The 27,796-nt window shown below is 37.7% G+C and overlaps 1 protein-coding gene across 3 annotated transcripts in view; it reads right to left on the reverse strand.

The window, feature by feature from the left end:
- LOC133660343 (glutamate receptor ionotropic, kainate 2) overlaps window positions 1-27,796 on the reverse strand; it is a 472,659-nt gene that overhangs the window by 143,044 nt on the left and 301,819 nt on the right. For all 3 annotated transcript variants that reach the window (XM_062063755.1, XM_062063754.1, XM_062063756.1), the window contains exon 8: window positions 162-305. In XM_062063755.1, the coding sequence (XP_061919739.1) occupies window positions 162-305 (144 nt within the window). The remainder of the gene's footprint in view (window positions 1-161; window positions 306-27,796) is intronic.

The following is a 27,796-nucleotide window of genomic DNA, read 5'->3' on the forward strand; positions in this document are numbered from 1 at the left end:
TAGTTTATGCTTAAGGACAATTTTCTGCTTCCGCGCAGTCTATTCGTTGAAAATAAGGGAGATTACCTTTTATAATACAGACTTACTCAACCCCGTTGACATTCAGTCTGCACATCCCCCCCCGCCCCCTAAAAGCATGTAGCAGGTCGTGAAACATCTACCTCTTTGATGAGGGCCATGAAGCGGTTCCCAAAGCGCCAAGGCTTGTGTCGGTTGCACTGTAATGAGCTGACAGTGATCTGCTGAGACTGCTGCACGGCTACGGCCACCATGTGTACAGCGTCGTACATCAGTGCAGCATCCGTCTGCAAGATGGGGGAGGAAAGGGAGCGTCATTAACATGGAAGCCATTATGCGGCCCGGCAACATCACGCTGTTCAATATCATCCAGACATCAATACCATGATGACTGAATCAAAAGTGCATTTGAGAATCACAATACATAGATTTTAGTTGTTTATGGTTTAAAGTAGCTGCACTTGTGTACTTATGTCAGTGTTGAGGTTTTCAGTCACTGGCAATTCATTTACTATAGACAAAAGGGAAAATATTGGAATAACTAATGCAGGGGTCACCAACCTTTTTGAAACCAAGAGCTACTTCTTGGGTACTGATTAATGCGAAGGGCTACCAGTTTGATACATACTTAAATAAATTGTCAGAAATAGCCAATTTGCTCAATTTACCTTTAACTCTATGTTATTATGAATAATTAATGATATTTATCTTTGTGGAAACACTGATCATCTTAATGATGTCTCACAATAAATATATATAGAAACAGATAAATATCAATATGCAACACTTTATTTTTATATTTTCTCTAAGTGCACATTTTTCAAATTGAACATTTTCAAATGATCACTTCTAAGACAGTCTTGTGAAATCACAATATCCCATTTTAACTAGCTAGCCACTAACATTTTTTAACAAATCATGAATTACTTTGCACCATGTTTGTACAAATAATAACGCATGTAAAATACAAAAGTCAACTCTCAAATTTTAAAATAAATCATGTCACACTTTGAACTGGACACCAAATCTGTTCTGTTTCTTTGTCAGTTAGTGAAGACCAAGTCTTTAAAATATTTTCTTGGATTTTCAAATTCTATTTGAGTTTTGTCTCTCTTAGAATTAAAAATGTAGAGCAAAGCGAGACCAGCCTGCTAGTAAATAAATAAAATTTAAAAAAATAGAGGCAGCTCACTGGTAAGTGCTGCTATTTGAGCTATTTTTAGAACAGGCCAGCGGGCTACCTGGTGCCCGCGGGCACCGCGTTGGTGACCCCTGAACTAATGTATGCGAATGTAGGCATCACATTAACTATAAATTCTGTTGAGCCATAAGCTCGAAAATAGTGAACAGAAATGCACAAAGAAAAGGGGACATTATGGAAATGCCATGTTCAAAGCCAAGACAAGTTGTTCTGCCGACAAGACAAGAATATTTTTTTTTTTTTTTTTTAATTAATTAATCCAACGCAATAATACACATAATAATACCATAATAATAACATTCCCATTCCAAAACAAAACGGCCCAGCAACATTCAGAATAGCAATCAACCGAGCAATTGAGAGGACACACAAACATGATACAAAACAATCCAAAAGTAGTCAAACAAAAATGAATAATATCAACAACAGTATCAATATTAATAAGAATTTCAACATAGCAGTGATTAGAGAAATCCCTCATTGACATTATCATCACAGCCATTTATAAAAAAAAATAAAAACATTTTTTTTTAAAATGAATAGTGTCACAGTGGCTTACACTTGCATCACATCTCATAAGCTTGACAACACATTGTGTCCAATATTTTCCACAAAGATAAAATAAGTCATATTTTAGTTGCATGTAATAGTTAAAACAAATTTAAATAATGGATGCCATATTCCAATATTTATAGGACTCATTGTTATCTAAACTAAATGCAGTTTTTTCTACTGATATCATCTCCATAGCTTGTGTAAAGCAGTCAGTATGAGTTGGACTATCAACATCTATCCAATTTTTTAATATTACCCTTTTTGTTATGATGCATGTTGAAAGAAATGCATTTTTACTCTTCGATGACACAATGCAGATCACCAAGAATACACGTTTGCAGTGTCATTGGGATGTTTATATTTAGGAATGTGATTGCTTCTTTTGTCGTTTTCAACCATAACTCTTTTATAATCTGACATTCCCACAATAAATGAACAAGAGTTCCCTCAGCTGCCCGACACTTCATACATAACGTGCTATCTACTGCACCCATTTTAAACAGCTGAGACTATTTTATCTTCGATCGCCGTTAGACGACGACATTGGAGCGAACGCTTTGCCACTTGTAGAGAGGAGGAGCTTCACGTCCGTGTTTGCATTACAGTAGAGTGCATTGAACACATAAAATATAGAATGTTACATTAACTGCTTTAGTAAAATGGAATAAAAGCTCAGCAGAAAAACCGTCAGTAGACAGGAAGTGTAGAGTCACTTTTTACTCGGAGACTATCATCAAAACATGTCAACACATCTCTTCTCATACCAATCACACACTTCACGGTAATAGCTCGATGCGTCACATCCGGTTTAACGACCATAACAAAATGAGAAGTTGTTTACGTTTTGATCATCCTTAGTCAAAGATGTAGTTTTTGTTAATATAATCTGTGATATTCCTACCTAAATAAATATTTTCTGGCAGATTGAAATAAAGTGTGTATTTTTTAATAACCTGTTCTGATTGATAGTCTGCAATTACAAAATGTTTATCAGGCTAAATATTACATTTTATTAATGAATAGAGAAGGTTAAAACATTGTCATGAAGAGATATAAATATCATTAACGTGTACAACATGTAATGCGCAGAATATCAGAAGCATTTATTCAGGTAGAAATATCCAAGATTACATTACCAAACATCTTTGACAGTCAAACCATGGTCGTAACAATCCACATTATTAATGCACAAAACTGGTATCTAAACATGGCGTAGCTCCTCTTCACTAAATGCAAGTGCACCTACAGCAGGGATACAATCTCTGTATTATTACAAAATGCAAAATCTGGCAAAACACACTGCAGGTAACTTTTATTTTATTGTCATTGTGTTAAACTGTGGATTATAATATTTAAAAAAAATAACACTTCATTGAAGAAAACTAATTGTCCAGTCACGGTAATAAAAACTTGACAGTTATTTGTCTAGATTACACAAAAAAGTTATATTAATCTGTGATTAATCACAATTAATTTTGCATAAACTATGAACAAACTGTGAGAAATTGTGATTATATATTTCAATCATTTGTCAGCCCAATTTAGACATTGATTTACATTTAAATGTCTTTTAAATTACACATTAGGATATACATACACTACCGTTCAAAAGTTTGGGGTCACTTTGAAATGTCCTTATTTTTGAAGGAAAAGCACTGTACTTTTCAATGAAGATAACTTTAAACTAGTCTTAACTTTAAAGAAATACACTCTATACATTGCTAATGTGGTAAATGACTATTTTAGCTGCAAATGTCTGGTTTTTGGTGCAATATCTATATAGGTGTATAGAGGCCCATTTCCAGCAACTATCACTCCAGTGTTCTAATGGTACAATGTGTTTGCTCATTGGCTCAGAAGGCTAATTGATGATTAGAAAACCCTTGTGCAATCATGTTCACACATCTGAAAACAGTTTAGCTCGTTGCAGAAGCTACAAAACTGACCTTCCTTTGAACAGATTGAGTTTCTGGAGCATCACATTTGTGGGGTCAATTAAACGCTCAAAATGGCCCGAAAAAGAGAACTTTCATTGGAAACTCGACAGTCTATTCTTGTTCTTAGAAATGAAGGCTATTCCACAAAATTGTTTGAGTGACCCCAAACTTTTGAACAGTAGTGTAATTGTGTATCTTTTGCTTGTATCATGGCTCAATGTCCACAAAATTCCATAAAAAATTAGAGTGGACAGACAGACGGAAGTAAAAATAAATCAGCATTTGTTGGTGAGATAATAAAAAAAAAACATCAGGTATGAAGGAAATCAAGGAATTCTAAGTGATTTCGGTCAATTGTTTATCACTAATAAAAAATTAAAAAATGACGTAAATAAACAAATTACTTAAAATAAAGGACTTTTCCTGTATCAGTCTGAAAAAGCCTGTATTTCACTCGCACTCTATAAAAATTATATATATTTTGCAGTGCCTCCAAAAAAAAAAATCTAATTAGTGTTTGTCTCGCTTGATCGGAAAGCAATCAGAGCAATTTGCAATGGTTGTTGCATGGAAATGATGCCCTCGGGTGCTTTGGAAAGCATTGGCCTACCAGTAAAAAACGGGGAAAAAAATCATACCCAAATCATTTATTTTTCCCAAATTGAGCCCTGATTGAGCATGACGAGGTTGCAGCTGAAAAGGCCCACTTGATGGTGACCAGGGTGTCATCAAATAATAAGGAGATAAATGTGAAGAAAACTGTGATTGCAGTGCAGATTTTCTTCAAAATTAAAGGGACAAATGCATTTAGAAAACGATTTTTTTTTTTTTAAATTGCCTTATTGATACACATCATTTACACGCTTTCACAAGCCACATGTATGATCTATAAAGCAAGGGTTCTTAACCTTTTTGACCTCGGGGGCCCAAGTTTTCCAATGCATAGGCACCTGGGGCCCACTTAAATATTAACACTGAATTAGTCATATTTGGCAATATATACAGTACAGGGGCCGTACTTATCAAGCTTCTTAGAATTACTCCTAAGAAGTCTGCTAAGAGTTGACTTAAGAGTAAATAAATTATTCGCTAAAAGCTGCACTTAAAAGTTAGTTATCAAGCGTCTTACTCACACTTTCAGCGAAGTGTAGGACTGAATCTTAAGTGTCACACTCAGAGCTGAATTACGACATTACTATGTGCTGTAAACGGAATTTTAGGTGACGTCATTTCTGTGTCCATAGAAATGACCAATCACGGAAGGGAATCCGTTGTCTAAGAATGAAGAAATATCTTGGAAATATTTAAGTGGACAATGGGAGTGTATATTTTGACAATAAACTACAAAATAATACAAAACAAACTAGTCCCCGCCGGCACTCACGCTACCGCTCCCTCTCTTCTCTCGCCCACACACTCACTGACGTCACTCACCTCACGGCCACACACATACGCTACTGTCATAACATTTTCTTTCCAATTCATTAATTAGGCAACTAATTTGAAACTGGTGTGGGTGGCTCTATATATACTAGCCCACTGCAGACACATGCAGAAATCAACAAGGAATCGAAAAGTATTAAATCTGTGACAAAAATAATATCCGCTCTGTCTAAACGATACCGTTTTTTTTTTTTTAATTGCCTTGTTGATACACATCATTTACACGCTTTCACAAGCCACATGTATGATCTATAAAGCAAGGGTTCTTAACCTTTTTGACCTCGGGGGCCCAAGTTTTCCAATGCATAGGCACCTGGGGCCCACTTAAATATTAACACTGAATTAGTCATATTTGGCAATATATACAGTACAGGGGCCGTACTTATCAAGCTTCTTAGAATTACTCCTAAGAAGTCTGCTAAGAGTTGACTTAAGAGTAAATAAATTCTTCGCTGAAAGCTGCACTTAAAAGTTAGTTATCAAGCGTCTTACTCACACTTTCAGCGAAGTGTAGGACTGAATCTTAAGTGTCACACTCAGAGCTGAATTACGACATTACTATGTGCCGTAAACGGAATTTTAGGTGACGTCATTTCTGTGTCCATAGAAATGACCAATCACGGAAGGGAATCCGTTGTCTAAGAATAAAGAAATATCTTGGAAATATTTAAGTGGACAATGGGAGTGTATATTTTGACAATAAACTACAAAATAATACAAAACAAACTAGTCCCCGCCGGCACTCACGCTACCGCTCCCTCTCTTCTATCGCCCACACACTCACTGACGTCACTCACCTCACGGCCACACACATACGCTACTCTCATAACATTTTCTTTCCAATTCATTAATTAGGCAACTAATTTGAAACTGGTGTGGGTGGCTCTATATATACTAGCCCACTGCAGACACATGCAGAAATCAACAAGGAATCGAAAAGTATTAAATCTGTGACAAAAATAATATCAGCTCTGTCTAAACGATACCGTTTGATCAGCTGCTCGTCATCAAAAAAAAACAAAAAACATTGTTCCGTTCCCTGAACGTTCGCGCACGTCTCTCTCGCCTCAGTGCCATCCCCTGCTGGCAACTCCTAACCACTTAAGACACCTCCGAAGGTCTCTTAAATATCGTGGAGAGTAGGAGTGATTCTTAGACTTAAGAACGTTGATAAAAAGCTTTTATTCTTAAGTTTGAGAGTAGGACTAAATTTCGCAAATTCTCAGGACTTAAGTGTAAAATGGCACTCTAAGAAGCTTGATAAGTACGGCCCCAGGCCAAAAGTTTGGACACACTTTCTCATTCAATGTGTTTTCTTTATTTTCATGACTATTTACCTTTAGATTGTCACTGAAGGCATCAAAACTATGAATGAACACATGTACTTAACAAAAAAAAGGTGAAATAACAGAAAACATGTTTTGTATTCTAGTTTCTTCAAAATAACCATAAATGTTGGGTTGCAACCTTCTGGGCTTGTGGTGAATGATCTCCGCTATTCCTCGCGTGACAAAACCGCTTGTATTTGATTTCCGGATAAACGCATGACGCAAGACACACCTCTCCGTTCCACGCTGGAAATCACCCATCACCCATTCTTTCACAAATGTTTGTAGGAACATTCTCCATGTCTAAGTGCTTGATTTTATGCACCTGTGGCCGGGCCAAGTGATTAGGACACCTGATTCGGATCATTTGGATGGGTGGCCAAATACTTTTGGCAATATAGTGTACTTTTGACAACCCTAGTTCTAAGTGTTTGACATGAGTACTAAATAATTTGTGATTGTTTACCTTACATGCCATCCAATACCTCTACCATATCGCATCCAATAACCCAGGGTTGTCCAAAGTGCGGCCCGTGGGCCATTTGCGGCCCGCAGCTAATTGTTTACCGGCCCGCCACACATTCTGGAAATACTATTGTAAAAATAAAAAAGAACATTAAAAAAAAGTGGAATGAGGTGAAATCTAACGAGAAAAAGTTGCAATGTTGACACAAAAGCTGCCGTGCAGGCTATTTTTTTTTCTTTTGTCTTTCTTTATTTTAATTTTTTTGCCATTGCTCAAAAAAAAAAAAAAAAGACAAAAAATCAATTTTATAATGAATTATTTTCAGGGCTCCAATTACTTCAAAAATGTCACTTTAAAAGGTTTTATGTGGTAAATATCGCATATATTGTGTAGTAGCCATATAAAAACATCAATGTTTTCTTTGACAAAAGCGCATAAAACAAACAAAATAATAGTTCCAGCATAAAATCGACAGATATATACGAAGTTGATCTCGTAACTTAAGTGTTGAAAGTAAAAGAAAAACCTAATGAAAACGTATCACTTTTATGAGTGGGGCACCTTTTGGGTCCCAAATATATTTAGTGATTTTTTATTTATCTTTTCACTGTGATTACTCAAAAATATGGAATAATTAAAATCAATGGTGTCCTGCATTATTGATCTTTTAGGGCTCTAATTACTAAATACTGCATATTTCAGTTTTACTATAAAAAACTAAGTTGTTTTTGACAGAAAAGCCATAAAACGTTTTTTTTTATTTGTATTACTTTATATCAACTTGAAGTTGATATAGAGATTTACTGTAAGCGTTAAATAATTTAAATAAAATAATAATCTGACTTATTTTTAACATTTTAATGACTGAGACCCTTTATGGTCCCCGGGTCCCCTAAAGGTAAAATAAATAAAAAATCCATATATTTTGTTATGGTTTGAAAATGAAAAATATCAAAATGGCCCCCACATGCTTTAATTTTTCCGTGTGCGGCCCTCAGTGGAAAAAGTTTGGACACCCCTGCAATAACCCAATAGCAACACAGAGCTGTTCAATGATGACAAAAATGTTTCAATTTCATAAGCTGCTTCTTTCTCTGTGTTTGTGTGAAGGCGAGCTGGAAGGTCTCGGTTAGGAGATTCAACGTCAACGTCACATTTCATACAAAAGTTATTTTGATACCATTTGGGTCCAGTTGTAAGATGTCTGGAAGAAGTTAAGTGTGATTGGCAGCCAGCCTTTTTGACAGTGTGTAGGACAGAAGCTGAAGCTTTCGTGACGATCACACTACCATCACTTCATAATACTACAGGGGCCTCATAATAGAAATGTGACACTCTGTCAGTCAATCACTGCACTGTTGTGAACCCGTAGACTCGGTGTAAGGAAAACTGTGGCAAAAATAATAAAGAACTTCCCTGTCTTTGCCTAATTGTTTTGTCTGGATTTACAAAAAAGTAAAGTTTCACTTGAGGTAAAGTCAGAGTCATTCCTGGATTGAATCTGCTTTCTTATCGCAACAAGCGGTCGAATGAATTGAGTGATGTCAAGAAATCGTGTGAAGGTGAAAATGAATCGCGCTGGAGGAGTTCTGGCAGCAGAAGTGTGCGCCTCACTGCTTATCCCCACAAGTACCCGTCAGGCAGTAATGATTTACCAACACCGGCACTTCACTCTGTAAACATCTCATTAAAATCAATTATGTCAGTCCTGAATGAAATTAAAACTAAATGATCTAAAAGCTGCTTTTCCCTTGTGCCAGCTGATATGAGCATTACTATCCCTCATGGTGTCTTTTCCAACCTCGTCGTTACCTCCCTCTCCCGCTGATCTCGCACCAAGAGTGAGAATGATATGTTAAATATCTAAAAGTGATTTAAATACTCTTGTGTAATGCAGTACAAGCAAGAAAACAACCGGATATCTTCCAGGAGTACAAAACAAAAAGAACCCAACAGTACAGTGCAAAAAATACACAGCAGTTCACTTTTTCCACATTACATTTAAAAAATCACATGTACAAACCCCGTTTCCATATGAGTTGGGAAATTGTGTTGGATGTAAATATAAACGGAATGCAATGATTTGCAAATCATTTTCAACCCATATTCAGTTGAATATGCTACAAAGACAACATATTTGATGTTCAAACTGATAAAAAAAATTTTTTTTGCAAATAATCATTAACTTTAGAATTTGATGCCAGCAGCACGTGACAAAGAAGTTGGGAAAGGTGGCAATAAATACTGATAAAGTTGAGGAATGCTCATCAAACACTTATTTGGAACATCCCACAGGTGAACAGGCAAATTGGGAACAGGTGGGTGCCATGATTGGGTATAAAAGTAGATTCCATGAAATGCTCAGTCATTCACAAACAAGGATGGGGCGAGGGTCACCACTTTGTCAACAAAATGCGTGAGCAAATTGTTGAACAGTTTAAGAAAAACCTTTCTCAACCAGCTGTTGCAAGGAATTTAGGGATTTCACCATCTACGGTCCGTAATATCATATAAAGGGTTCAGAGAATGTGGAAAAATCACTGCACGTAAGCAGCTAAGCCCGTGACCTTCAATCCCAGAGGCTGTACTGCATCAACAAGCGACATCAGTGTGTAAAGGATATCACCACATGGGCTCAGGAACACTTCAGAAACCCACTGTCAGTAACTACAGTTAGTCGCTACATCTGTAAGTGCAAGTTAAAACTCTCCTATGCAAGGCGAAAATAGTTTATCAACAACACCCAGAAACGCAGTCAGCTTCGCTGGGCCTAACTCACACATCTGTGAAAGCACCATTAGTACTGAAAGGTACATACAGGTTTTGGAGCAACATATGTTGCCATCCAAGCAACGTTACCATGGACGCCCCTGCTTATTTCAGAAAGATGTTTTACTTCATAGTAAAAGAGTGCAGGTACTAGACTGGCCTGCCTGTAGTCCAGACCTGTCTCCCATTGAAAATGTGTGGCGCATTATGAAGCCTAAAATACCACAACGGAGACCCCCGGACTGTTGAACAACTTAAGCTGTACATCAAGCAAGAATAGGAAAGAATTCCACCTGAGAAGCTTAAAAAATGTGTCTCCTCAGTTCCCAAACGTGTACTGAGTGTTGTTGAAAGGAAAGGCCATGTAACACAGTGGTGAACATGCCCTTTCCCAACTACTTTGGCATGTGTTGCAGCCATGAAATTCTAAATTAATTATTATTTGCAAAATAAAAATAAAGTTTATGAGTTTGAACATCAAATATCTTGTCTTTGTAGTGCATTCAATTGAATATGGGTTGCAAATGATTTGCAAATCATTGCATTCCGTTTATATTTACATCTAACACAATTTCCCAACTCATATAGAAACGGGGTTTGTATATAAAGCCGTGGTCAAAAGTTCACATACACTTGTAAAGAACATAATGTCATGGCTGTCTTGAGTTTCCAATAATTTCTACAACTTTTATTTTTTTGTGATAGAGTGATTGGAGCACATACTTGAAACAAAAATGTAGCTGTTTGGCCACAATACCCAGCAATATGTTTGGAGTAGAAAAGGTGAGGCCTTTAATCCCAGGAACACCAAGGCTACTGTCAAGCATGGTGGTGGAAGTATTATGATCTGGGTCTGTTTTGCTGCCAATGGAACTGGTGCTTTACAGAGAGTAAATGGACAATGAAAAAGGAGGATTACCTCCAAATTATTCAGGACAACCTAAAATCATCAGCCCGGAGGTTGGATCTTGGGCGCAGTTGGGTGATCCAACAGGAAAATGACCCCAAACACAAGTCAAAAGTGGTGAAGGAATGGCTAAATCAGGCTAGAATGAAGGTTTTAGAATGGCCTTCCAAAAGTCCTGTGGACAATGCTGAAGAAACAAATCCATGTCAGAAAACCAACAAATTTAGCTGAACTGCACCAATTGTGTCAAGGAGGAGTGGTCAAAAATTCAACCAGAAGCTTGTGGACGGCTACCAAAAGCGCCTTATTGCAGTGAAACTTGCCAAGGGACATGTAAGCAAATATTAACATTGCTGTATGTATACTTTTGACCCAGCAGATTTGCTCACATTTCCAGTAGACCCATAATAAAAGAACCAAACTTCATGAATGTTTTTTTGTGACCAACAAGTATGTGCTCCAATCACTCTATCACAAAAAAAATAAGAGTTGTAGAAATGATTGGAAACTCAAGACAGCCATGACATTATGTCCTTTACAAGTGTATGTGAACTTTTGACCACGACTGTAAGTATTCAGACCCTATGTTTAATACTTTGTTGATACACATTTGGCAGCGATTACAGCCTCGAGTTGAATACGATGCTACAAGCTTGGCACGCCTATCTTTGGGCAGTCTCGCCCATTCCTCTTTGCAGCACCTCTCAAGCTCCATCAGGCTGAAAGGGAAACGTTGGTTTTCATCCAGGATGTTTCTGTATGTTGTGTTGCCAACACCGTAGTAAGGAAAGTAGCTATTGGCTGTCCTAAAAGTCGCTAGAAGTTGCTATATGACGTCATCATCACATTTCCATAACTTATTGAAATGGACGCTATATATATATATATATATATATATATATATATATATATATATATATATATATATATATATATATATATATATATATATATATATATATATATTGAAATGTCCTTATTTTTGAAGGAAAAGCACTGTACTTTTCAATGAAGATAACTTTAAACTAGTCTTAACTTTAAAGAAATACACTCTATACATTGCTAATGTGGTAAATGTCTGGTTTTTGGTGCAATATCTACATAGGTGTATAGAGGCCCATTTCCAGCAACTATCACTCCAGTGTTCTAATGGTACAATGTGTTTGCTCATTGGCTCAGAAGGCTAATTGATGATTAGAAAACCCTTGTTTCATGGCGAGTTTACTGACAGATATAAGTGAGAACTTTACACTACTTTATATTAGAAATGGTAAACGGAGGATGAATGTCCCATAATAAGAAGGTAGAGAAAAATAAAAAGCTTATCGACTACGGTGTCGGCACGGACTAAAAAGGCGGACGCGCGCTATTTTTTAGGATTTATGCAGATCCCAAATACAGATCAGCAGGTACCAGAAGGTTAGAAAAGTTACTTTTGCATAATATTGCAAAACAAAACGCCTATACGTCTTACCTTATACACACACCATAATAATACTCATATGTTTAATGCGCCGACAATCCATCAAGCGGTGCGGTTTTCATAGCTTACCAAAGTACTACTTTAAAAACAATCTATACATACCATAAACCTTCATATCTGTATTCTCAGCTGTTGCTTGCTAGTGAAAGTCACAACTATGGTACCAGGTTAGCCCTAAGAGGTGCTTTCACCCGTCTTAAACCCAAAAGTGATGTTTTGAAAAAGACTGTAATGTATAGGGCGGGGGTCGGCAACCCGCGGCTCTAGAGCCGCATGCGGCTCTTTAGCGCCGCCCTAGTGGCTCTCTGGAGATTTTTCAAAAATGTATGAAGAATGGAAAAAGATGAGGGGAAAAAAAATCTATTGTTTTGTTTTAGTATGGTTTCTGTAGGAGGACAAACATGACACAAACCTCCCTAATTGTTATAAAGCACACTGTTTATATTAAACATGCTTCACCGATTCGAGTATTTGGCGAGCGCCGTTTTGTCCTACTAATTTTGGCGGTCCTTGAACTCACCGTATAGTTTGTTTACATGTATAACTTTCTCCGACTTTCTAGGACGCGTTTTATGCCACTTCTTTTTCTGTCTCATTTTGTCCACCACACTTTTAACGTGGTGCATGAATGCACAAAGGTGAGTTTTGTTGATGTTATTGACTTGTGTGGAATGCTAATCAGGCATATTTGGTCACTGCATGACTGCAAGCTAATCGATGCTAACATGCTATTTAGGCTAGCTATATGTACATATTGCATCATTATGCCTCATTCGTAGCTATATTTGAGGTCATTTAGTTTACTTTAAGTCCTCTTAATTAAATGTATATCTCATGACACACTGTCTGTATGTAATATAGCTTTTAATTTTTTGCGGCTCCAGACAGATTTGTTTTTGTATTTTTGGTCCAATATGGCTCTTTCAACATTTTGGGTTGCCGACCCCTGGTATAGGGCAATCACTTACTGGAATCGACTTCCACAATATCTGGTATCAATCACCAGCAGAGTGGGTTTTAAGAATAGACTAAGAGGAGAAGTATTGCGGAAAGAGATTATTCTAGATTGTACCTAATGTCATGACTGTTTTTATTGACTATTTTATTGATTATGGGACAAGCAGTAGAAAATGGTGGATGGAACTTTTTTCGTCACTTACTGTTTGTCTTTGGTACACTAATGTATATATTTTAGGCCATTGGTTCTTTGTTTTATTTTTTTTTTGCAAAAATATATATATATCTATTTTTATATTGCTCTTTTTATCTTTGGTATGAACAATATTATGTAAACTCGAAGTTATTATTATTTTTTTGGTTCTTTGTTGTTGCTATTTTTGTACTACAACATTTTATTATTTGATCATGTTGTACTGCATTTTAATCTTTTGTTTTGTGATTGTGTGATGTTTTTTGCCTGGACCCCAGGAAGAATAGTCTCCACTGCGGTGTAGACTAATGGGGATCCTTAATAAACTAAACTAAACTAAACTACTGAAACATTTTGATAGATTTTTGAGCACCGTGTCTAATGTTCTATATTTTCAATGTAACATATACAATGTTGGTGTTCTTTACTTGAGTCAAATTGCCATCATCGTGCAGTCTACACGCATCTCTTATGTTTGACTGCCATCTACTGGTCACACTTATCATTACACCATGTACCAAATAAAATTGCTATGAGATCGGTAAATGAAACCAGAATGATCCCGTACGTTAGGCGCACCGGGTTATAAGGCGCACTGTCGAGTTTTAAGGGGGAAAAAAATGGTTTTAAGTGCGCCTTATAGTCCGTAAAATACGGTACTCTTAATTTGAGGTAACACTGTACTTGATAAATGGAACAGAACAACTTAAATGATCCATAAAGTCAGGCAAATGGCTGTAATACAGTGGTGTAGGACGAAGCAAAAGAGCTAAAGCACAAAGAACACTTCTGTGATTGCGTTAAGAGCACCCTACTTTGTTGCTGTCAACAAAACCATCTGGCGGGACTTTAAAGCTAAACTTGCCATTCATAAGACCCTTTTCTGCAGCCATGTCCTCCCAGCTACGAGGTGGTGTCTCAACCAGCTTTAGTGCTTTCTGTTTTTCCAAATTGCAAGAAATGCAAGTGTTGCATGAAAAAAATAGCGGCGGTTAAAAACAATTTGCGTTGATGCGGTATCAACAAAAAAAAGAAGTTGAACCGGCTTTTTTTTATGGCTGATTTTGAAGGCGGTAAAAGGTGGAGAGTACAACCACAGCTCTGCTGGCCATGCAGAAAGCTGTGGTCACGCCGCTCTAGCTCCTTTGATCGAAACATAAACACCTTGAGAGATGAGGTTGCACTTGGAAAAAAAAAAGCCAATGAAAGGGAGTCCAAGAGTGTGTGTGTGTGTGTGTGTGTGTGTGTCTGTGTGTGTGTGTGTGTGTGCGCGCACGGGAATGAACGCTACGAAGAGGGTTTTACACAAGAACAACTTCACAAAGCAGCTGAGTGACTTCCCTCCCTCACTGCTCAAGCGCCTCCTCCCCATAGCTCGGAGAGATTAAAAATTGAGCCTGTTTCGCAGTCTTTTGAGATCTGGCTGAGGTCTTAGTCATGACTAGGTCACTCACTGCCATCAGCTATCCTTGCTCTTCTCAGCAATGAGCTCACAAGTTGCAGCACTGATACACGCATGAATTATTCGTCCAGCGTACTGTATCGTCTGGTGTCGGGAGAAAATAGAGAGAACAGGCTAAAAAAGTGAAGTTCGTTATCTGCCGGTTTTTACTCATGTACTGGTAGTGCGGATAATGCCATGAATAAATTCACTGCCACGTCGCATAGTTTGGCGGACGTTCCAAGCACTAAAGACATTTCCCATGATCCACATTTGGTAGTTGATGGCCCCCGTTTACACTGCACACCAAATCTGATTTATTTCGCCCACAAGCGACACAGATCGGATATTTTTTGCCGACCCTTCTGTTGCAAGTCTCGAGATGTATGTTGTAATATGTATATGTGCTTTGCTATGGAGGTTTTTTCCCTTAGGGGCCCAGTCTAGATTGTTTTTTTTACTCATCCTACCCCAGCGTTTACCTTTTTCCCATCTTTTACGGGGCGCCTTGTGGCGACCTATCAGCGTTCCCGTCCTGTAACCCTGTACGCTCACCTGCACTGGCTTCCTGTGCACTTAAGATGTGACTTTAAAGTTTTACTACTTACGTATAAAATACTACACGGTCTAGCTCCAGCCTATCTTGCTGATTGTATTGTACCAAATGTCCCGGCAAGAAATCTGCGTTCAAAGAACTCCGGCTTATTAGTGATTCCCAGGGCCCAAAAAAAGTCTGCGGGCTATAGAGCGTTTTCTATTCGGGCTCCAGTACTCTGGAATGCCCTCCCGGTAACAGTTAGAGATGCTACCTCAGTAGAAGCATTTAAGTCCCATCTTAAAACTCATTTGTATACTCTAGCCTTTAAATAGACCCCCTTTTTAGACCAGTTGATCTGCCGTTTCTTTTCTTCTCTCCTCTGCTCCCCTCTCCCTTGGGGAGGGGGAGTTGCACAGGTCCGGTGGCCATGGATGAAGTGCTGGCTGTCCAGAATCAGGACCTCGGGTGGACCGCTAGCCTGTGCATCGGTTGGGGACATCTCTGCGCTGCTGACCCGTCTCCGCTCGGGACGGTTTCCTGCTGGCCCCACTATGGACTGGACTCCCGCTGATGTGTTGGATCCACTGTGGACTGGACTTTCACAATATTATGTCAGATCCACTCGACATCCATTGCTTTCGGTCTCCCCTAGAGGGGGGGGGGGGGGGGTTACCCACATATGCAGGCCTCTCCAAGTTTTCTCATAGTCATTCACATCGACGTCCCACTGGGGTGAGTTTTTCCTTGCCCGTATGTGGGCTCTGTACCGAGGATGTCGTTGTGGCTTGTGCAGCCCTTTGAGACACTTGTGATTTAGGGCTATATAAATAAACATTGATTGATTGATTGATACGCTGTTTGTTTGTCTAATCTTGAACAGGTTTGTGCTGAAAACAAAGTTGTGTTGTACTTGTGCAATGACAATAAAGACCAACCTACCTACCTACCTAAACGCTCCGAAGTGCTTCAAATCTGACATTTATGCAACACATTTGGGCCACGTCAAGAGTTAGTCAGAATCAGTTTGATCTTTTCAAATGTGACTTCATGTGTCCGTTGTGTCCTTGAGCAAGACACTTCACCCTTGCTCCTGATGGGCCTGGTTAGTGCCGTGCATGGCAGCTCCCGCCATCAGTGTGTGAATGTGTGAATGTGTGTGTGTGAATGGGTGAATGTGGAAAATAGTGTCAACGCGCTTTGAGTTCCTTAAAAAAAAGGTAGCTATACAAGTACAACCCATTTACCATTCATTTACCATTTCAGTCTAAACCAGACCTGGGCAAATTACGTTAAGCTTTTCAATCTGGCCCGCCAGACATTCCCAAATACGTATTTTATACTTTTAAGATGGAAACTGTAGCTGCTGGTATTATGTGCAGTGATGTTTTCAAATGACTGTAAGTCTTGAACTATACAAAGTATTTCAATGGTTGGAATCTGCGCTTTTTGATGATATACTAGTTACTATGGTAATCTAATTAGTTACTATGGTAATCTAAGTCACAGCAGCTCAGACGAGGTACCAAGCAGTGTTGGTGGGGAGTGTTTCCACAGAGTGTTTCCAGCCTGAAATGCGGGTGTCAGGGACAGATGCGGAAGGAGGTTTTTACAACAAAGTTCTAAACCTTAGTGATACATCAGATGTATCAGATTGTAGGTGTTTGTTTTCTTTTTACCCTTCGCGTTCATATTTGGCTGTTCGTTGCATTTTTGTTGTAAAATATGTCGATGGAGAGGGGGTGTGACGTTCATATGTTGTCAATATTCAGTGTTTTATCGTTCATAGATAATACTGTAAATCCCACATTCTTTATTTTCATGTACATTCTGGGTGTCTCATTCAGTATGAAAAAATAAAATTCCATTCCGTTTTTAAGGTGGTCTGCCATAACGTTTTTAGCATTCAATCAGACATTATTGGGAGGTTTTGTATTAGTGTTCCTAAAATATCAGATATACCGGCCCCATACACATTTTTTTCTCTAAATTTGGCCCCCCGAGTCAAAATAATTGCCCAGGCCGGGTCGTAACGGAAATGCGACCTGAATGCAACTTGATTGCGACGTTTACGTCATCTTTGGGCGAGCAACGTTTTTTATTGTGCACAGCAAAAGACTCGACCCGCCAGCAGAAGTGGATATGTCATCACAATATCCGGTTTCAGTGAGCAAAGTATTTTTTTGGCGGCCAAATTTTCAGTGCATTACTAGTATACAGGGCGCAAATAATAAGCTTATATGTAATATATACAGTACAGGCCAAACATTTGGACACACCTTCTCATTTCAATGTGTTTTCTTTATTTTCATGACTATTTACATTGTAGATTGTCACTGAAGGCATCAAAACTATTGATTGATTGATTGAAACTTTTATTAGTAGGTTGCACAGTGAAGTACATATTCCGTACAATTGACCACTAAATGGTAACACCCGAATAAGTTTTTCAACTTGTTTAAGTCGGGGTCCACTTAAATTGATTCATGATACAGATATATACTATCATATATACTATCATCATAATACAGTCATCACACAAGATAATCACATTGAATTATTTACATTATTTACAATCAGGGGTGTGGAGGGGAATGGGGGGGGGGGATATGGACATCAAGTAGTGGACATAGAGAGAGAGAGAGAGAGAGAGAGAGAGAGAGAGAGAGAGAGAGAAGAGAGAGAGAGAGAGAGAGAGAGAGATCAGAAGGCATAAGAAAAAGAAAAAGTATCTGCATTTGATTGTTTACATTTGATTATTAGCAATCCGGGGAGGGTGTTAGTTTAGGGTTGTAGCTGCCTGGAGGTGAACTTTTATTGCGGTTTTGAAGGAGGATAGAGATGCCCTTTCTTTTATACCTGTTGGGAGCGCATTCCACATTGATGTGGCATAGAAAGAGAATGAGTTAAGACCTTTGTTAGTTCGGAATCTGGGTTTAACGTGGTTAGTGGAGCACCCCCTGGTGTTGTGGTTATGGCGGTCATTTACGTTAAGGAAGTAGTTTGACATGTACTTCGGTATCAGGGAGGTGTAGCGGATTTTATAGACTAGGCTCAGTGCAAGTTGTTTAACTCTGTCCTCCACCTTGAGCCAGCCCACTTTAGAGAAGTGGGTAGGAGTGAGGTGGGATCTTGGGTGGAGGTCTAGAAGTAACCTGACTAGCTTGTTCTGAGATGTTTGGAGTTTAGATTTGAGGGTTTTGGAGGTGCTAGGGTACCAGGAGGTGCATGCGTAATCGAAAAAGGGTTGAACGAGAGTTCCCGCCAGAATCCTCAAGGTGCTTTTGTTGACCAGAGAGGAAATTCTGTAGAGAAATCTCGTTCGTTGGTTAACCTTTTTGATTACCTTGGTTATGACACTATGTGAAGTGAAATCCATTTCAGTCTTGAATTTCATCGAGAGAATGCCAAGAGTGTGCAAAGCAGTAATCAGAGCAAAGGTTGGCTATTTTGAAGAAACTAGAATATAGAACATGTTTTCAGTTATTTCATCTTTTTTTGCTAAGTACATAACTCCACATGTGTTCATTCATAGTTCTGATGCCTTCAGTGACAATCTACAATGTAAATAGTCATGAAAATAAAGAAAACGCATAGAATGAGGAGGTGTGTCCAAACTTTTGGCCTGTACTGTATATACTATGATTCCAAAAAAAATAGCGCTTGTTGAAGGACCGGAAATGACGTGCACGCTGTGGTGTATTTGCTTACATGTTACATACGTAGCGTAAATTAATTACGTAAGTGAGATGAAAAATAAAGCTAACGTAGCTCCACACTGAGTTCTGTGTTGCCTCTGCTTAACGGCCATAAAAAGATTAGAACCTTCCCAAATTAATTACACTATCCATTCATACATTAAATTACTTTAATACATTTTTTGTACGTACAAAACACACATTTTTGTGGTTTGCGACTTTTTTTTGCAAAGTATTAGTAGTAGCGACTTCCTTGTTTATTTACGCGATATGGTCAACTTCCTTTGTCTTCACTTTGTCAAACTGCACACAAAACGTCACAACTTCACAGAATAATGAAATTAAAAAGTAACACAAAAAAATGCTACGATTACAACCTAACAGTTAACACTAGTTGCCTTCCCAATTACAACAACCACAAGTTTGACAAAATTGTTATGTAATACCAATATGTCATGGGTGAAACCATAAACCACAACCGAATCCAATTTACTGTCAAAGTATGTACAGTACAGGCCAAACAGTTTTTACACACATTTTCCTCATTCAATGCCTTTTCTTTATTTTCATGACTATTTACATTGTAGATTGTCACTGAAGGCATCAAAGCTATGAATGAACACATGTGGAGTTATGTACTTAACAAAAAAAAGGTGAAATAACTGAAAACATGTTTAATATTCTATTTTCTTCAAAATAGCCGCCCTTTGCTCTGATTACTGTTTTGCACACTCTTGGCATTCTCTCCATGAGCTTCAAGAGGTAGTCACCTGAAAGGGTTTTCACTTCACAGGTGTCATCGTTTTGATGCCTTCAGTGACAATCTACAATGTAAATAGTCATGAAAATAAAGTAAACACATTGAAATGAGAAGGTGTGTCCAAACTTTTGGCCTGTACTGTGTATAAAAAGTATATAATAGAAATTGATTGGATATTTAGTGCCTATCTAGACATCTAAAACGCTTTACACTAGGAATCTATTATTTTCTTCACTCCACACTCAGGCTGGTGGTGGTAGGCTACATTTGGAGCGATAGCTGCACTGACATGAAATATGACTGCCAATGTGCGCTAATGGCCTCTCTGAGTGCTCACATGTATATAACAGTGTGGACACAACAGTAGTGACTGGGGTGGAGGAAGCAGGGTTCGAACCACCAACCTTCTAAATTTTTGGACCACCCGCTCGACCTCCACTGTCGTCCCTCGAAAACTCTGAAATCTCGCGAAGAGAATGAAAGGTTCAGTCATCCTTGGAACCACCATGACCTCCACTTTGAACTAAACCAGTAACTATAACACCATTAAAGTAACTCATTGATTAAACTGCCCAGGAAAAATTGTTTACTTTCCTGTATAAATTGTTTACTTTCCTGTATAAATTGTTTACTTTCCTGTATAAATTGTTGACATATTTATTAGTTATTGCATACCTCGTTACTAATGTTGTCTTTAGAGAAGAATCACTCACTAGAAATTGGCTATTTTACTGTTTCAGAGTAGTGTCCCAAGGTGATTTAATGAAATCTGGCCATACGTTTGGATTTCAAAATATGGAACATTTCCCTAGGAAAATAGTGGAATATTTCCGTATTTTTCGGACTATAAGTCGCAGTTTTTTTCATAGTTTGGCCGGGGGTGCGACTTATACTCAGGAGCGACTTATGTGTGAAATTATTAACACATTACCGTAATATATCAAATAATATTATTTATTTCATTCACGTAAGAGACTAGACGTATAAGATTTCATGGGATTTAGCGATTAGGAGTGACAGATTGTTTGGTAAACGTATAGCATGTTCTATATGTTATAGTTATTGGAATGACTCTTACCATAATATGTTACGTTAACATACCAGGCACGTTCTCAGTTGGTTATTTATGCCTCATATAACGTACACTTATTCAGCCTGTTGTTCACTATTCTTTATTTATTTTAAATTGCCTTTCAAATGTCTATTCTTGGTGTTGGGTTTTATCAAATACATTTCCCAAAAAAATGCGACTTATACTCCAGTGCGACTTATACATGTTTTTTTTCCTTCTTTATTATGCATTTTCGCCCGGTGCGACTTATACTCCGGAGCGACTTATACTCCGAAAAATACGGTATTACCTTTTTTTCTTTTCAAGAAATGCATAAAAAAGGAAAAATATAGGAATGGAAAAAAGGATTTTCTGTCATAACTTGTCACTTTAGGTTATGTCTTAGTTTGCATTTTTCATGTGGATTTCCTGTCCTGTGCTTTTATTTTCTAGTTTCTACTTCCTGTTTTCTTGTCCCTGCAGCAGCTTTACCATGCGGGCCAGCGCACCTGTTTTAATTTCTAATCACATCTATTTAAGTTGAGCCCGTGCTGCCAGTTTTCGTTGGGACATAGTATATACCCCGTGGACGCTTTTTGTGCTACACGTCCCATAAGTCTTTGCTGTGCTCCAGCATTCCCTTTGTTATTTTCGTAGCCTGTTTACATTTGTATGTGCATGGCTTCCGCTATGATTCTGGAGCACGTCCCAGTGGCTCTCGTCCTTTGTTTTGTCGTTGATTAAATACTTTTTAACTACAGGCTGCCTCTTTGGCATTTTAATATTGGGTTCACGCCAATTATCGCTGTCATGAGTTTTACATTTCCCCCCAAAAATGGAAAAGTCTATTCACAAGAGTGACATCATTGTAATGTTGTAATCTGTATACATGCACAACATTGCGGTACCCTCTTTTATATGCACAACAATACAGTATAGCTCGCTCTTTAGTAGTAGCAATGGGAAACGTGTCTGTTTTCTGTGAGCCGACTCTTTTGGCTCCCAGACGGCTCTTAATTTAGTGCCGTTTAAAGCCTCATAAACCGACAAGCCTTTGCCTTTCAGGCTGGTACAAAATATGATGTGAACTCAAACACAATGGAATTCTACCCAGTGGACATTTGGAAGAAATAATAGTGTGGAAGCTGTTAAACTTCACAGAGAAGGTGGGAAGTTTAACAAGTATAGAACTCTAGCACCTGTTATTTAAAACAGTTTCATGAGCATATGATACAATACACTGCTTCTTAAAGTGCTATTGCATCGATGAATTTGCATGACAACGGTTTTGTTTTTGTTAGAAAACGACTCCTACCTAAAACCAACGTGTGCAATTTGTTTAAGCAATTCACCGTCAAAATATACTATGCATAGCATGTCACAAAATGTTAATCAAAATAAACAAATAAAAGTGTGTTCATTCTTTGCTTGCAGGAGCAGAAATAAACAGAATGACTTCGACTAATCCACAAGGTGAGAACACATGCACAGGTGCAAGTAATAAAGATGTGCAACCGCTCGTCCTGCAGGTTAGAAAAGAATACTAAGCACCTTCTTCTCTGTCACACGTCACATTGTAATGAACATCAAATACTGTGTACTAGGGATCAACCTCTTTGGCCTCCGATCGCGATCCGATTTTGAGTTCCGACCCGATACTTTGACAATAGATTATACAAAACCCAAAACCAGTGAAGTTGGCACGTTGTGTGAATTGTGATTAAAAACAGAATACAATGATTTGCAAATCCTTTTCAACCTATATTCAATTGAATAGACTGCAAATACTATAGTATAGTATTCTATATAGTATAAGAATATACTTAATGTTTGAACTGAAAAACTTTGTTATTTGTTGCAAATATTTGCTCATTTGGAATTTAAAGCCTACAATATGTTTCAAAAAAGCTGGCACAAGTGGACAAAAAAGACTGAGAAAGTTGAGGAATGCTCATCAAACACTTATTTAGAACATCCCACAGGTGAACAGGCTAATTGGGAACAAGTGGGTGCCATGATTGGGTATAAAAGCAGCTTCCATGAAATGCTCAGTCATTCACAAACAAGGATGGGGCGAGGGTCACCACTTTGTCAACAAATGTGTGAGCAAATTGTCAGCTTAAGAACAACATTTCTCAACCGGCTATTGCGAGGAATTTAGGGATTTCACCATCTACGGTCCGTAATATCCCCTGAAGAAATCGTAAGCAGCATGCCCGTGACCTTTGATCCCTCAGGCGGTACTGCATCAAAAAGCGACATCAGCGTGTAAAGGATATCACCACTTGGGCTCAGGAACACTTCAGAAAACCACTGTCAGCACTGTCGGCCCTGGGTAATATGCAATGGCCGTTCATATTCATAATTAGACTTAGACAACTTAGACTAAGACAAACTGTATTGATCCACAAGGGCAATTGTTCCACACAGTAGCTCAGTTACAAAGGATGGAAAGGTAAGGAAGGAAAGGATAATGCAGCTATTGTTGGGAACTCGCATGGCTGCCGTCTTGTGACACCAAGATGCAAGAACCAGGAGAACGAAAAGGAGGTAAGATGAGATTTCATCTCAAACAGAGAGGGAAGCAGTCTTGCGTGTAACAGTTACCAACATAAAGTGTTATCATCGAACACTGAAGAGTGCTCGAGTGAAAACATAAATAGACATATGCTGATTGGCAGCAGGTGTGGACCGGCTGCCAATCAACGGCAGGGGAGGAGAAAAACAGTGCTCCGTGGAACAAACTGGAAATTTAACAAAATAAGAGCACTGACAGGAAGTAATACAAAAACAAGGAAAACCAACAGAAATGAAGTGACCGATTGTCACAGCTATAAAGTAGACAAAAAATGTACCATAGTAGCAATATAAAATATGACATATATGGGTAACACTTTAGTACGGGGAACATATTCTAAGTAACAAAGACTTAATTTAGAGTTATTTGGACACTAGGGGGACATATAAGGGTGAGGGTTACTAATAAGCAATAATTCTGAGGTTATTGAGGGAAAACTCTTAGTTAGTGGCTTACTGGTTGTATAATAAGGCCATGCAGAATAAGGCATTAATAAGTACTCAATAATGACTAATTAAGAGCCAATATGTTACTAATTTGCATGTTAATAAGAAACTAATTAGTGGTGAATATGTTCCCCATACTAAAGTGTATGTAATATATGTAATATTTACATATTATATATACAGTATATAATATATACTGATATATTATATTATTATATTATATTATATGTTTTATATAATATATACAATATATAACAAATCCCAATTACCATGTACAATATTACAGTATATGCAACAGCTGCAGCAAAATAAAATAAAAAATAACTAAAAAATGGGCAGCATAAAATAGAGAGTAGATCCAGCAGAAAATACACATTATAGGGAAATGGTTATACTGGTATGAAAGGGTTACAAATGTAAATGTACAGATCATATTACCTATGACAACACAGTTTTATCAGATCAAATGTGTATACATTAGCTTTTCCAGTAATGACGGTGCTGCTTGGTAGAACACAACACTCCATGATCCATCAGCATGAAAGTGACAAGGGTGACAGCGAGAGAAGGAAGAAAGAGCATGTCACTTTTTCCCTCCATTAGCTTCATCAGGCGCCAAGATGAGGCAGATTAAGACCGCGGCGGGTCGGACGATGATGTGATTTGGCAGGGTTATTTGTTATTGTAGGCCCCACCATTTTTGGCGCCTCTGTTTTGGGCTACGTTATAATGCGATGTGATGCCCGGGAGCCTTCGGGGGGCCACGCTGCTGTTGCGACAAGCCTCTGATTGAAATTTGCTCTCACCAGCCAGCATCCGTCTGGACACCTTCACACTCCCATCTCATTATCGTCCGCCAAAAAGTGCAGTTTTCACTCTTCATCCTAAATGACGTTTCAGCATCGGCGCTATGGAGTTTAAACGCCAGACACTTGACTTTAAGGCTAAATAATCAATTGAAAGAAAAACCTTCCTTGTGCCTGCTTTGTATGTCAGCTTTAAATGCGACTCCTGGACACCATTTTCACTATTTAATTATTGTAATGAGGTTTCAAGTAGAGTTTCCAAACTCTATTCTGCACACGGCCAGTGTGGGCGTCGAGGGTTATACAGGAGAGCGAGTGAGTGTTCTCTGGTGATAATGTGACAAGTATAATGTCACTAATTGCCTGCAATAACCGTGTTTATTAGGCCACGTCACGTGTCAAGGGTTAGCAAATTGTGCTCACTCTGATGTGTTCAAGCTTTTTAGGGTCATTTTTTGTGGATATTATATAAATACTAAAAAGACACCGATAAAGCTTAATGAGTTCAGTTACTGGTCACTTCATGACTGGAATCAACAAAACCTTTTATGTGAAAGGATGTTGATGCCTGGTAGATAACTGTGTCCATAATGTCCAATTTCCAATATCTTTTAATGGCGAAAAAGCAGGAAAAAATACACAGCTTCAGAGCAGTGTTTTTGCCGTGGGAGATGATCTAATTTCACCTATTTGGGTTAAAATATTTTTTGCAACCCAGTAATTAAAGTCTGCAAATTATGTGTTGTTGTTGAGTGTCAATGCTGTCTAGAGCTCGGCATAGTAACCGTGTAATACTCTTCCATATCAGTAGGTGGCAGCCGGTAGCTAATTGCTTTGTAGATGTCGGAAACGGCGGGAGGCAGCGTGCAGATAAAAAGGTGTCTGATGCTTGAACCAAAAATAAACAAAAGGTGAGCGCCCCTAAGAAAAGGCATTGAAGCTTAGGGAAGGCTATCCAGAACGACACTAAAACTGAACTGGCTGCAAAGTAAACAAAAACAGAATGCTGGACGACAGCAAAGACTTACTGTGGAGCAAAGACGGCGTCCACAACGTACATCCGAACATGACATGACAATCAACCATGTCCCCACAAAGAAGGATAAAAACAACTGAAATATTATTGATTGCTAAAACAAAGTAGATGCGGGAAATATCGCTCAAAGGAAGACATGAAACTGCCACAGGAAGTTACCAAAAAAAGAGAAAAGGCCACCAAAATAAGAGCGCAAGACAAGAACTAAAACACTACACACGGGAAAACAGCATTAAACTCAAAACAAGTCACGGCGTGATGTGACAGGTGGTGACAGTACACCTACTTTGAGACAAGAGCTATATTGATGCATGCTTGGCTACTGTTTAAAGCAGGGCTCACCAACCTTTTTGAAACCAAGAGCTACTTCTTGGGTACTGATTAATGCGAAGGGCTACCAGTTTGATACACACTGGATTAAGCAAAGCAATCAAACAATGTACTAATATGATCCACTTCAAGAAACTCTTCAAACTTAAAGTGTTTACAAAGTACAAAGAAGAAGAACCATGACAAACATTTTCAATTTATTTCATCCATTCATTCATTCATTCTTAAAGTAATCTTACTTATCTCATCATATGAAATATGACTTTCTTCACCAATTATTATTATTAAATTCTTACTATTATTTATTTATTTATTTTTATTGTGATTACATATGGAGTTTATTGTGAAAAAATTGAGAACAGGAAGTGAATAAAAAAAGTTTCAGCAACTGTTATGTAAAGAAAAGGGGTAGGATTAAATAAGCTCTGCTTCTTCCTACTCCTTTTCGAACATGTTGAAAAGAGAAACTGGAAATTGTGATGTATCATGTTGTATGCTTGCATGTTCGAAATAAACTCAAACTCAAACTCAAACTCAAACACTTAAATAAATTGCCAGAAATAGCCAATTTGCTCAATTTACCTTTAACTCTATGTTATTATTAATAATTAATTATATTTACACTTAATTGAACGGTTTAAAAGAGGAGAAAACACGAAAAAAATGACAATTAAATTTTTAAACATAGTTTATCTTCAATTTCGACTCTTTAAAATTCAAAATTCAACCGAAAAAAAGAAAAGAAAAACTAGCTAATTCGAATCTTTTTGAAAAAATTAAAAAAAGAATTTATGGAACATCATTAGTAATTTTTCCGGATTAAGATTCATTTTAGAATTTTGATGACATGTTTTAAATAGGTTAAAATCCAATCTACACTTTGTTAGAATATATAACAAATTGGACAAAGGTATATTTCTAACAAAGACAAATCATTATTTCTTCTAGATTTTCCAGAACAAAAATTTTAAAAGAAATTCAAAAGACTTTGAAATAAAATTAAAATTTGATTCTACAGATTTTCTAGATTTGCCAGAATATTTTTTTTGAATTTTAATCATAATAAGTTTGAAGAAATATTTCACAAATATTCTTCGTCGAAAAAACAGAAGCTAAAATGAAGAATTAAATTAAAATGTATTTGTTATTCTTTACAATAACAAAACAAAAAAAATTACTTGAACATTGTCAGAATTGTCAGGAAAGAAGAGGAAGGAATTTAAAAGGTATATGTGTTTAAAAATCCTAAAATCATTTTTAAGGTTGTATTTTTTTTCTAAAATTGTCTTTCTGAAAGTTATAAGAAGCAAAGTAAAACAAATAATGAATTTATTTAAACAAGTGAAGACCAAGTCTTTAAAATATGTTCTTGGATTTTCAAATTCTATTTGAGTTTTGTCTCTCTTAGAATTAAAAATGTCGGGCAAAGCGAGACCAGCTTGCTAGTAAATAAATAGCATTAAAAAAATAGAGGCAGCTCACTGGTAAGTGCTGCTATTTGAGCTATTTTTAGAACAGGCCAGCGGGCTACTCACGTTGTCCTTACGGGCTCCCTGGTGCCCGCGGGCACCGCGTTGGTGACCCTTGGTTTAAAGTCATATCCAAAAATTGCGACAACAACTTTTTACTGTCAACTGAGTTTAGTTTTTTAATGATTTCTGCCGGTGGTGTGCCTTTGGATTTTTTCAACGCAAAAAATGTGCCTTGGCTCAAAAAAGATTGAAAAACACTGTAGTAGAGAACGTCACACATCTCCAACTCAACCTGGATTAAAATGCTGTACAGAAAACTAACTAAAGCTTCCTCTTTTTTTTTTTAACAATAATTGTGTGAATGCTCCAAAGTGTTCACACATATG

This window comes from Entelurus aequoreus, linkage group LG11, assembly GCF_033978785.1.
Source record: "Entelurus aequoreus isolate RoL-2023_Sb linkage group LG11, RoL_Eaeq_v1.1, whole genome shotgun sequence".
Lineage (NCBI taxonomy): Eukaryota > Metazoa > Chordata > Actinopteri > Syngnathiformes > Syngnathidae > Entelurus > Entelurus aequoreus.